The sequence below is a fragment of the Bombus huntii genome, chromosome 13 (genome assembly GCF_024542735.1).
Source record: "Bombus huntii isolate Logan2020A chromosome 13, iyBomHunt1.1, whole genome shotgun sequence".
Lineage (NCBI taxonomy): Eukaryota > Metazoa > Arthropoda > Insecta > Hymenoptera > Apidae > Bombus > Bombus huntii.
The window spans coordinates 5,682,210-5,696,244 of NC_066250.1; the positions used below are offsets into that span (position 1 = coordinate 5,682,210).

The following is a 14,035-nucleotide window of genomic DNA, read 5'->3' on the forward strand; positions in this document are numbered from 1 at the left end:
CAATAAATGTAATGATGATATAAAACAGGCTGTCACAATTCGTTCCTCCCGTATTTCAATATCAGTTTCTCAACGTTCTTCCTCCTTTCTTCATTCTTTCTGTTTCTTTTCTTGCATTTCATTTTTATCTTATCCCCGGGACTAACAATGAATTTCCATTATATTGCATATATTTTCTTTCGTTCTTTTTGTATATAGTACATTTCTTATCGACGTTATCCCGAGCCGAAGCGATACGCAAATTGCTCGAGCGTTTGCCTATCGTTCGACGCAATTTCTCGCTGCAACGATGGAAACGAGTTTGTTATTTGCACGAGTAGCACGCCGAACGGTTACCAAACAGCATCGACGATTTAAAAAAGAGCAGAAAAAAGAATAGAAGAAAAAAAGAGAGAGAGCAGGGTGAAAAAAAGAGAAAGGTGATCGATGGTACTCAACCTAAAAATTCCGACGATACCGACCGTTCGAAAATTCGATCCCGATGATTTATCATCGTCAACGGCAACGCAACCGCAAGAAGTATCACTTAATCTCGCAAATGTCAAATTCTCCTCGGAACATTTTCAGATTCAATCTCTCAAGCCTGCCTGGTTTCGTGGAAAGAACGACAGGGAAAAAAAGAAAAAATTACAGAAAAGAAGAGGACACCCGGATAATACGCTTACGACAAAGCGCCATTACGTCATATTTCCCCAGACACCGTAGTAATCAATTTCGCCCGTCGCCGAAAAACAATCGACCGAGTCCCGAAGTGTCTCTCGACATTATTCGCCGCGTGAATAACGGCGTACAGGTCTCAGGTAGCCCAGGACTCGATACAATCACTCGCCGCGATCCTGTCGAACCTACCCCTGAATCGACCAAGGGAAAAAGAAGGGATGAAATGGTGGAAACGTGTGCCATTCCGAGTTTCGTTCCCCTTACCGAAACTTACCTTTCTCCATTTTACTCTTTTTACATCCCTTGATGTTCTCGCCCTTTCCATCGACAGGAATTTTCTTTTCTACCCTTACAGTTATGTTTCTGTGAACTCTGCTTTCTCTTGTCATAGGTACAAGCATTTGAAATTGTAATTTTACCAAGGAAGAATTTATCAACGATTCGCATAAGCGTATTAAGATTTATTCGAAATTAGAAAATTACAAGTAATCTACAGTGACTGTAAAAAGCATTGGCTCATACAGCAGCGGATAAAAAAAGCTTCAAAAGTGAAAAATTTCGGAATTAACGATTCTTCCTAATATGGTGAAAGGTTACTGGTAGCCATATGCGATATTTAGCAATTTAAACTTTATTTTATTCGATATTGTACCGTTATTCATAATATAGTGAAACAGGGTCATTCGAGTTATCTGATCTCCCGTATTTCTTTCTACAATTTTTCTTTCTACTATTTTTCCTTGATTTCTTTACTGGTTTGAAATTCGTTGGAAAATATTCGGGTCGTTAATCGCAATAGCAGTTGAAAACAATCGTGTTCGCGATGGCTCGAAGCCTTGTTCCGATATTCGTTTCCCATTGGCCTGGTGTGCGTGAAAGTTACATACGAGGTGATTTCCACGCGTGAAACTCGACGTTCAGGGATTGGTAGAATTGAACGTGTACACGCACCAACTAAACAGCAAAACATACTATACAAGAGAGGAAAAAGAAGAATGGAAAAATCGAGGGGAATTGTTGAATAGGAACGAGAGGATTAATTTTACATATTCGCAAACTTTTCGGAGGTAGGGGAAATGTATTGCGAAAAATTGTACGCGACTCTTCATCTTTTAATAGTTCCATGCTCGAATGATATTTTTCAAATGGTCGTTGAACCAATCTCGTATCACATAATCTCTGTTGATTGCGTACGAATGTTCGATAGGCTATCACCGACTGGTTCCATCTAATGAAAATCGTGTTTTCTTGCTATTTAAACGAACGACGATGAATGTTTTCGAAATAGCGTCACATGTGGAATATTTCAATGTGTTGCTTTTTCCGATCAATGTTCTATTCGTCAAAGAAAATTGAGGGTATAGAATATGACAGTGAAATGAATCGTTAGATATTTTCTATAAGCCGGTGGGAAAAGTTGAGAGAAACGGCTGCAAGCTACGACTGATAAAATATCAGCCGTCCATCGAGTCCTGTTTGCCGATATTTTACGGGTTTAATTGTTTTTCGATAGTCGAGAGCAATTCCGGCTTTTCGCGTGCGATTCGGGAGACACATAAGGGGTGGCAGAGGTGCAAGCGTTTCGGATCTGGCTATTCGTTACAGTGAAACTGAATCGCAGGTTAACGGCCCAAGATGGCGTATAGCTTTTATTGGTCACGTAATTCTCGTCTCCTTCTCGTCCCTGACTGGAAAACACTGGAATCATCAACGATGTATCGATCGTTATGAACCATTAAATTTCGTTATTTTATGAAAGAAAATGTTTAATCGGAATCGAAAATTTTCAATTTTAAATTCGAGATCTTTTTTATTTTTGAAAACTTTTTACGCAATAACTGACAAATTGTTCGGTTTATGCTTGTTCCAAGACAGACCATTTTTCCGTCGATTTTTGATGGAAATATTGATATCCATAGCACGGTAGATTACTTTGGTAAATTGAATTTTTAGCGAAATCGCGTCACTTAACGAAATTCGGGACTGCACCCATGCTATGGTGGCTTTAAATCGGCCCAGTTTTTCGTAGCCATTCACTCGGATCTGTATCGAATTGGAGTGAACGCGGCCGAGAGTCGCCCGATGGAAATGGAACATTCGTTTGCCGCTGTTTATTCGTTACAGCGGAATTGAATCGCGCGTCAACAAAGCAAGATTACAAACATTTTTTATGGGAAATGCAATCCTTACGCGCTCGTTTGCTGGTTAACGAGGCAAATGACACTGAAAATTGATTGTCATTTCCTCCGATCGTGCAACGTTTCATGATTGAAACGCGAGAATTTTTCGCTCCAGCGAAAGGAATTAATTACACGCGTGATTGGTTTCTCATAATTCCCGTGTCTATTGAATAACAATCGTACCATTTTCTACTATCGTTTCCATTAATTTACGTTTAATTTCACATAGTGGAACAATGATGCTATTCAAACACGTATTATAGAAAATTTGTATGAACATATTATGTGATTTTTACAAAACATTTTGAAATTTTACTATAATCCATTATTATATAGAATTTCTAAGACATTTATCGTTAACATACACATAGTAAACAAATAGTACAACTAATTATACAAACATATTAATATTACAATACATTAATATTATACATTATAATAGTACAATAACATAATGTATGACCGTCCAAGTATTTTGGTGATCTCTGTGAACTATACCTTTTTTTTACCAATTTTTTTCCTCATTTTTACCAATATAATCTCAATGGCAATGTCTCATTATATACCCCATGTTCAAACTGTTTTATATAATAACCTAATATATTCATAAAATACTTTCGTCAACTATCGTGTTTCCTATTATCCGATTGGTTAATCAACCGATACGTTTTCCACACATATATACAGAAGCCTCGGTTGTTGTTGTTATTGCTGCATTTGCTGAATCGAGTTGATCTTTAATTTGAGCAAGGATGAAAGACGGGAATGTAGAAGATATGCGAAATTTATTGCCAGTGGACGATGCTGCTAACGAATGTGTCCCACGGGAACAGAGCGGCTGGACAATGCAGTTTTCCAATTTTCACCCTGCTACCCTCTCCGCCCTTTCGAACTGTGCGAGCTCTTCGTTCGACCTCTATGGTCTACCTACTTCTCCGCTCTCTCGCCCTTTATCATCCGCAACCCGAACAATCATAAAGCATGTTGATTCACGGCCGGTCGTAAATTTAGCGTTATTTTATCCTTATTCTACGCGTCGTTTTAAAGGGATACTTTAAACGACGATCCTGAGGTTCGCGAATTTCAATTCGCATCGCGGTTACACTCAGTGACACGATTTGTCGATTTGTCGTCTCGAAGTTTCCCCGTGTTTGGTCCGATATTTTCCATATCAGATCAATTTCCTCTGCAGAAATATATTTTTTATATTTCGTAGATAAAACGGATAATTCACAAACAAATTTTGCCTGTATCGTCAATACAGTCCGGTTTATTTACTAGAAATACTACCCTTGGTAAAAAGTTTTCGATCAAACGCAATAACACGGAACGAGTTAGAAACACAAAATTTTTTCTAATAATAAAAACCAGGATATTTCGTGTATGAGATCATTGTGCAACGAATTTTATTTGGACATTTATATCGTTATACCAGAACATGGATGAACAGTAGAGCTGAACGCACCGCTCGATCCACGAGGATTAAATCGAACCGTGACTTAAGTGATTATTATCGGCCATTATTTAACTTCCCTGGAAAGTTAAATCCGAAAGAATTCCACTTCGGCGCACTGATTAATTTAGAAGACCTACCTAGCTTCAACCGCTTTCCATCCATCCACGAACAGTGGCCCCGAAGCCTCAAGCAATTTTATGTGAGATCCGACTCGAAGTTCTCAGAATTTATAAATGAAAATTCACCGGAAGCCCGATCTGCCCTTTCCGCCTCGAAATTGGCTGATTCCTCGGGAATTTTATATTCAGGACATTACTGCGTGCTGAATTATTTTTCAAGTTCGGACAGGGTCGGTTAGTGGTTGTAGTTGAAGTTGCCACGCTGGTGGTGGTGTTGCCGGTGGTAACTGTTTCCGGTTGAGAGCCTTGTCATCCAGGTTCAACTCCAACCAGTCGGCCCCACCCCCTTACTCGCCGAATACCGTTTCACCCTTCCCTCGGTGTCACTGGCCTGTGCAAGACGACCAGCAAACTTTTTGCCAGACCTCAACAAATTTAGTCTCTAACGTTTCCCAAGCAGACTGATTTTATTGTTACATTTCATACGACTAGACTGAGATGAACTTATCTCGCGTGGTTCGTTGAAGATACGACCTGCGTTCAAGAAATTTTGGAAAAATTCTCGTCTAAAATATTCTATTCGCTGTCGAGACACGACCGCGTGTGTGTTTTTAAATTGTAATTAGAATAATCGCAAATTAACCCATAATTAGGATTCCATGCAACTCTGTATTTTTATTTTCGTGGTAATTTAGAAGCTACACGATATGAGGTGTTGTACTGCATAATTTAATAACTATCGATATGATTATGATTTATAACTTAATTACTATCAATGTAATATGTGTAACTTACAATATTACTTTCTATAAATGCTCAATCTAATCATCAGACTTGTAGCTTGATAAATTCCTTCTTTATCAGAAATCAACAGATCTCCAGTAAACTATATGCAAAATTATAAATTCTTCGAGAGTATTTTCAAAATTCTAATCCACAGAATCCGTCATGTTCTTGCCAATTATAAATTCCCTGCTAAATTTTAGTGCAACGTTTTAAAGAAGGATTTCACGTGTCACTCATGCACACTCATTCGACCAATTATTCTCTTATTACGTTCTGTCCAGGTCATTTATCCCGAGTGTTTAGCTTCTGGCACGAACGATCCATAATACCGAGGGATGTCGTCACGGTTTTATTAGTATTCGGACGTATAGTAGCGTGTCGAAGAATGCGTTGAAACGTTACAGGATATTGTTAAGTTGGCGAGGTGTCGACCGTGTAAAAAGGACGTGGTGAAGTGTAAAACCAGGCCGGCAAGAGTTACGTAACGGGTCTGACCCGCGCGTATCGGAGGGTCTGACCGGAGGTAAAAAACAGAGGGTGTAGCACATTCCCTTCCCCAAGTTACGTACTCGTAACACGACACGCAATTCACCGGGACGATCAAATATTTAATCTGTTCGTCACCCTGGCATCCGACCGCGCAAAAACCTCCGTCCCGGGTTATTTGTAATTCATAACACATCAAAGTGTTGGAGAAGGAGGAAAATCCGCGATCCGTGAAACGATTTTTCAAGCTTTGAACTGGCGTAGATTTGAACCTCGAGACATTCCCTTCGTCTTGGGTCACGGGCTTACTGATTTCCTGAATTTCGTTTCGAAGTTCCCTTCTATCTCTTTTCCTTGCCTCCCTCTGAAATTCATCTCAATCAGCCGGTGTTAAAGGTTTTAGCATGTTAAAGTGAAACGTAGTATGGTGAAATGGCTCGGAAGGTTTTATCTTAGAAACATCGTGCACAGCGTGTTTAAATATTCATCTGTTTACGAATGCGTCAGGTAATAGACATTAAAATAAAATACAGTATGGTGATGTCGTTCCGGAAATTTTAGTTTCGAAATATCTTGCAAGACACGTTTATAAATACATATATTCACGTGTTTAGAGATATGTTGAGCATTAAAATGAAATACAGTACGACGATATGGTTTGGAATGTACTTTAGTTTGGGAACATAGCACAGAGCATATTTAAATATTCTTGTGTTCAAGGATTGTGTTTGGTATATATTAAGATAAAATACAGTATAGTGATACAGGTAATGAAATACAATATGCGATTCGAGAGGTTTTATTTTAGAAATATCGTACAAAGCGTGTTTAAATATTTTAGAGGTACAGTTAAATATCTTTGTGCCGTTATAAACCTATTGTTTCTAATATACAGACAAATTCGTTTCAATAATGATCAAAAGTCTACTTAAGGTATCGTAATAATAAATACTATCTTAACCGTGGCGTTAATTGTGCGTGTTTAAGACCGTTTAAGACCGTTAAGGTACGCTCATAAATAAACCTGAAACTAGCGAGGATAACTGCGAATTGTACGTTTAACAAGCCATATCGAGACTAAATTGACCAATTTCGTAAAGAAAAACCATCGTTTTCTGAGAATTAAATTAATCATATTATATATATAACGTGGTAAAGAAAATTCGTAGAAAGATACACAGTACGAAAGCACGTCATAATTCTACGAATTGAATTATGTTTGCATTGTTCATTGATCCTCTAATTGCTTTCAGTGTAGATTTGAATTTGTAATGGAATTCAAATTCGCTTGGAAATTTAGGAAGATTCCATTTCCTAATTTAAAAATAGATGATTATTATTAATACGATAAAGGACGTCTAGCATAAAAATTACTAATTCATACTTCCAATTTTAAACATTCTTTTATCTACTTCTGTAACAATAAAACAGAGAAATGTCGGAAAGGGAAATAAAAGAAAATTGGTTTGTTTGCCACATCCGAGTGGCAAAATAATTGAAAGCCACGCGACATTCATGTGTAAAATTATCGTAAACGGTTGTTATTTTTCTCATGTTCCACGAATCGAATTACGAATGAAGAAAAAAATTTCATTAATGCTGTTCCCTGGTTACAAAGAGGCATCGGCGGAGTTAAGATACAGGATATCAAATTACTTGCACATCCTTTGACGTTACTCGGCCACTTTAATCCCATTGACTTGAAGAGGGACGCTCAAAGAAGCGTCGTGAATTGCAAGGGCGTAGTGAAAAAGACGTTCCGACACCGTTCTCAGATCGTTGCTGCGGCTCACTTACTGAATTATTTACGTAAAAAATAAATTTACCAAAGGTTCCTTCAACGACTCTCGTTTCTACCACTTTTTCCGTCGAATTGCCCCGGATTGCTCGATCTTCTTAATAATTCTTAAAGAGAATATCCACATCGTGCGGAAATTCAACATTGAAGGAGGAAGAGTAACGCGGAAAGCACTGTGAACCGACTAAACGACTCGTTATTTCCACACCGTCGTTTCGTAAATTCAAATATTTGAAATTTGCTTCCGATTAAAAAACAAGCGAACCATCACGATGCGTCGGTTTTTAAAGTAATCTCGGAGATACAGAGTGGTTCGCGAAACGCGGATGTTCTCTAGTGTTTCAATAATTGTCGATTACTGTTAAACTATCCTAATCGATTCCACTTAACTATCCACCATCACCGCTACGTATTCTATGCATCGTTTTGTTAGTTATTGCCAGACACGCAATACGATAGAAGTAACTCCATAGCCAAAAAGAACGAAGAACACATGGTAAAACTATGACAATAATCGTTGTTCTTTTATAAAGACTCAACGTTAGACTGCGAACAGAATTGACTTTGCACAGAATACGCGTACTGCGCAAAAGTGTATAAAATATTCAAAATACAGTACCAATTATAACATATAGTAGGAGAAACAAATTTCTTGCTAGCTTCCATATTTTTAATCGTATTCATAAAAATACAAATTTGCATAAATATACACAATCTATTTATCATGTTTTCCACCTGTGCTCTTCAAACTGGAATCAATTCTTTTCAATTTCAATCAAATCAATCTCGAAATGAATTTCAGAATTATTTCATGAAGCACGCCGTGTAAGCTGCGAATAATCTCTGTAAATCGAGTTGGCTGTGAAATTCAAATGGGAACACCATGGCGGTGTTTCTGTTACGTGTAATGGCTCCTCGTTACCCTCTTATCAATAATTCCTACGTATCTAACTTACGATCTATTCGCTGTTTGGTCGAATTTCTAGGTACTTTCTCTCCCGTCGACGGGAAGAACGAGAGAATAGGGACAGGACGAGAGAAACGCGCGTGAAATACTGTCGTAGTGTGCGCTATTGCAGGAAAGTTTGGCTGTTTCGTGTGAGTATTAGAAACCACGAGAACGGAAGTAGAAGCCCGGCCCAGTGCCTGACGTCACATCCGCCAGAGACGTATCCGGCGTCACGTTGCATGGCTTCCGTACGTTCTCCTGAAACAGAAATAAAACACTCCTTCTCAGTTTAAATCCGGTTTCACCATTGGATTCCTAAGATAACGCACAATCATAGATTTATGATTATAACTCGGAGATGCGACTTTTCGTGATAGAGAGGACGGGGATACGAAGGGAGGAAGGTATCGATGGCGTTAGCCAGAACGAAAGAATAATGAAACTGGCCACTCGTAAATCAATGTCTCGCGTAGACTATCGGATTATTGGTTTTTTCTACGTCACCGGCCTGCACTGGTGAGCTAACGTCTTTATTAATTACCACGCTCTTTAGCCACCAGTTGGACACTTTTTACTCTTAAGTAGGACCATAACATATAATTATTCGAACGTAACCGCGATTTTCCCAAGCAATTGTGTGTATCCAACGTCCGATTAGATGGTTACATTGCGAGCTTTTATCACGATTGCTCTTGTTCGCGATTTTCATGTATTCGTTAATTCTATGTGAAATATTTGTAGTGCATTGAAATATTATTTGAGTGGATTGTATGAATTTTGGCTCTTGAGAATTATAAGCAGAAGAGAGATAGCTAAAAGAACGATGGGAATCTTAATTTATAAAGTATCAGCGATATCTTGAAAGATGATAAATTCTAACATCAATTATTCTTAACGCGTCAACAGAAGGACTGAACATGTTTGCCAGGATGAGGTTGAATTTTGAGAAGCAGTAGGGGTTCCAGAAGCTGTAATACGTAATAAAGATATTACACGTCCCATACGTGAATGCAAAGAACATGCCACGAGCAGATGGCGTCGGGCACGTGTACGCGTACTCAGCTGTGCTTACAAGAACATCGCTTGACGTTGCCAAAATCTATTACATAAGGCGTCGAGCTCTACGTGCGTGCAAGATTCTCGTGGCTTAATGCCCTAATATTAAATTGTCGTGAAAGGATAACCGACCCTTCAAATCTCATCCCCCAACGTAAGATTTAACCAGAAAATCGAAGAAGAAACTGTCAAACTGAAAAATTAATAGATGAAGTAGAACGTTTATCAAACGAAGCTCTCACGGATAAGAAACATGTACTTGATCCCAAAATTAAATAGAGATAATTTTTTAATTGATTGACCGGCTAATAGAATTCGAAAATTTATTTTCTCTAAAAGATGGAAATGTGATTTATGCGCTTCGAGTGAAACGAAGCACAACGCTAACATTTTCGGTCAAAGGCTGTAGTTGAACGAGTCTGAAGGATGTTCGAAGTTGGGAATTTTTAAAATCGTTGAAATTTTCATGATGGAATTTAGTCGAGCTACTAGAGTTCGCTAAGGAAGTTAGTTAGGGCCATTTGTACGACGTAAAGGTTTCGATTATGGCTGTTGGCTTCTTAAGACTTGCATTGTTGGCGCACTTTCGATTTAATGGTTCTTTGCGACTACCAATATCGACCAAGATCAAGATCTTGATCTTTTTTCTTTCTTTCTTTCTTTTATGAGGAATCGCCAACAGGTATTCTGTTTAATGTTTTTTTCTACAGTTGCACAAGTCTGAATCTCCAATGATGAAAATAGATAGAAGCACTTTATGAGATAGGAATGAGCTTACATTCGACTGTGTACATTGGAAGCTAATAAATTTTCCTTTCACTTTTCCTTTTCCGAAATTGGTTTTTTGGCTTCCTACCACTGATTCGTTCGTGGCGAAAATTTATCGGTTTCTGTGGCGATTGCTCTCATATTTTCTGGCGATTAAATACTTGTAGAAACTTCTATTTTTCCACAATGTTATTTTTGGAACTTTGAAGTCAATTATTAGCTTGTAGAATTATTCAAACGGAACGTCATCGGAGGAATGTCTCGATCAATCTGTCAGGTGATTTTCAGTACTGTAATTGTTAGATTATTGGAGAGACAGCAATTCCTTCGCCAAGATCGATCGCGATTGATCGCATACTATCGGTATTAATTCCTAAAGTCGCATAACATGCCTGTATATACAACATAAGGCCATTTACTATTAGATAACCGCATGAAATTCATATCACTGATGGGATGGTTGATGGTTGATTCTGTCTACAGACGAACGCTTCTGATACCGAATAACATGATTTTAAAATATTTGACAGTCCTATCAAAATATATCGCTCTTCAGATATTATTTCACAATGGAATTTATATTCTATGATTCCACGCTAATTTCTCTATAATCTTCCTTCTTCTTTTACAATATGGCATTTATCATAAATATATATCTGATCCTAATTTCTAATTTACTAGCTGTGTGAAAACACGGCACAAGAAGACAATCGATTAAATAACTTCATAACCTTTTATAGGAAATAACGGGCTGGTCATTAAATTATGTTAATATATTGCATTTGAAAAAGCGTTTTTAATCCTCATAGGATTTCTGCCAAATAATTAATTGCATAAATAGTTAAATAATAATTAATTGTAAGCCATTCAATTCTTCTTTGAACATTTGCACATATATCGGGTTATTTACAAATAATTTATAATCATAAATTATTATTGCACATCCTGTATAGGTATCTAGTGTATTGAATTATTTAAAACTGTAATTTAAATTATTTAATTAAAACATTATAAACTTACCAATTCGAACACAGCTGATATTAAAAAAAATTAAGCTAATAATAGAAAATTTCTAATGCGATTTACTTAATTCACCGTTTTATTCGACGATCCCAGAAAGCTTTTCAATCGACGATACACGAGTACTACACCTAACGCTGTTGGAAATTACGATGACCCAGGGTCAGTAAATCGTAGACAATAGTAGTAATTGGAAATTCCTTGGCCAATGCAAATAAGAGACGGATCAGAGATAAAGAGGGAAGATATAAATCTTTGTCAACGCGATTTGGTTCACGGTCGATGGAACGTCCGGCGTACTAGAGCCTACAGCCTGCGGTTTACACAATTTCCTCGGCATTCGAGTAGTCTGTTCTACTCGGCGCCTCGTGGCCAGAAGATCACGACGGATTCCGGACATCAGCGGACGATCCGTTCTCGTCCTTTGTCGAGGATGGGTATCAAGGATAGTTAATTGGCTACCCGAATAGGGTACGGCCAATTAAGCGTTTAATTAGAGTGGCAGGCTATCGATGGATTTTCGGTTGCTTGGCATTAATCGATGATCTCTAGTCTGACAGGGCTTCGAATATTCGTCGTTGAAATTCGTGGCAGTGGGTTTATGTTTTGTTCAAATTTCAAAATACTGTTCGAAAATTACAATCAATCTCTCGGATAATCCGTTGTTGAACGAATAAGAACATTTATATCAAACACGTTGAGAGAAACATAAACTGTGAAATTGGAACACTTATAATAGAATACGTTTATGTATATATCGTATGCATTATATGAAACATTTTGAAATTTCATTGGCAGTGTAATGAGACACGACTGTCGTGATTCAATTGGAAAAATTTGCAAGCTGAAGATGAATCTAGAAGCCATAGAATATTTATTAGAAGCATATACCCATTGAATATCTAGAAGTATTAATACAATGGATGATACGTTTAAGTACTTGATTATTTAACATAATTTAGTATTTCATTGTTTGTTTAAATACTTTTATGACGTCTGTGAAACATATATTTGCATTAAATATCTGGTAGCTCCTGTGTACATTTTTAGATTTGTTTCAAGCTTTTCCATAATAGTCGAGTAGTTTATCATCTTAGTTTACTTACCTTAATATACTATGGCATAATCATGATAGGGGAGTCTCATTACAATGCTAATGAAATTTCAATATGTATCATATATATATGATAGACATAACATAAGTATTCAAATATCTTCATCATCTACTGTGTATTTCATTTGAGGCTACGAGTCCCCTTTTGATAGTAAAAGCAATATGGTCAAAATTGCGAGTGACTTATGAAATAAGACACAAAGTCACACCTATAAGTTCTAACATTATTCTCTGCCCGTAGAGATCCCGGTGCACCAATATGTCGTCTCTAGCCGAAAATTCACGAGCGCTTTCGAGATTTTTAAATATATAGATATATCTGTATATATATATGTATGTACTTGGTGCACATAGGCAACATGGCGCTAAAGTTAGTAGGAAGTTTAATACCTAACGACTCCCTGAGCTACCGTTTATACGGCTCCAAATTTCATCCCTTGCCTTTTCTTTTTCTCGTCGTCCTTCACTCGGTCCCAAGCTCGTCTTCCTGCGATATTATTAAATTTTCTGGGGGAATTGAAGCAAGAGAATCCATTCTTGTCCTTGTGTTATTGAAAAAGAGCGTACAACATGGTTGACTGCACGAAGGGCGGCTGCAAAATCGTTTCAAATTTTCGATTCGGCTGAAAGATTTTATTCGATCTATCAACATTTCTATATGTTGGAAATGTCGAAATTACCGCGAATCGAGGAAACGAATTTAATTCCCCGGTTGGGTGAAATATCTGAACGCGGCAATTAACGTGCTCGAGATTTTTTCATGACTGCCGTAAATGAAATACTATCCTTTTGTGATTCCATTCGCGATTAAAAACGGTACAGTCAAACGAAGCAAGCGCTTTTCGAACGATACGCGGCGAAAAAATATTACGCCACAACCACAGCTGGTTTCTGTATACTTCTTCGCTCATACACACCATCATGAAGATGTACGTGAATGTTCGAATATCGATCGGTTTAATGACTGCCGAAACATTTCCAAAGTACGACGAGTAGCACTCGAAGAAGGATCGACTTTTGAAACGCGTAGGATACAGGACAATTTTCAAGAGTTCCTTCAGGAAAGCTAGGCCAGTTGGAGAGGCACTTTTGCAACTTTTCGTGCTTATAGATCATTCCATGGTAGTCGTAACGTCAACTTCTCTTTTTCTCTCCCTCTCTCTCTCTCTCTCTTTTTCTGTCTCCATGACAACAGATAGACTTTCACATTAACGAATCGATTTCGTCGAGTAAAAGTTGAAGCTACAATTGGCTCTTAGAACCACTCAGACATGCAACACCGACAAACCGTGATGATTGAGAGAAAAAAGTTTCGATTTCGTCAGGAAAAAGAATATTACCGACGATTGTTGCATCCAGTGTTATTATCGTTTGAAAAAGAATGGTAATTAATATCGTTGATATACGTCGATAACGAAACGATGAAACGACACGGTTTAGCTTGGTGTACATCCGGCAAAACAATGAGTAAAATCGCGGACCAATTAACGGTGTAATGGTTGCACGATAATTCGCAACGATAAAGCTTTCCTCTCTCTCTGGGGATCGTTCGAACACCACAAATTGCCCCAGCTGGCCTTAATAATTTTCTTTAATCACTGCATTCTATATTTAATTCGTAGCGTCTGATAGATACCTCCCGG

General features: G+C 37.8%; 2 protein-coding genes across 9 annotated transcripts in view; one reads left to right on the plus strand and one right to left on the minus strand.

Moving 5' to 3' along the window:
- Positions 1–14,035, plus strand: part of LOC126872395 (basement membrane-specific heparan sulfate proteoglycan core protein-like) — a 291,064-nt gene that overhangs the window by 178,107 nt on the left and 98,922 nt on the right. The gene's annotated exons all lie outside the window — the stretch shown is intronic.
- LOC126872393 (uncharacterized) overlaps positions 6,471–14,035 on the minus strand; it is a 116,649-nt gene continuing 109,084 nt past the window's right edge. For both annotated transcript variants that reach the window (XM_050632297.1, XM_050632298.1), the window contains one exon: positions 6,471–8,692. In XM_050632297.1, coding sequence (XP_050488254.1) covers positions 8,556–8,692 — 137 coding nt within the window. In that variant the 3' untranslated portion in view covers positions 6,471–8,555. The remainder of the gene's footprint in view (positions 8,693–14,035) is intronic.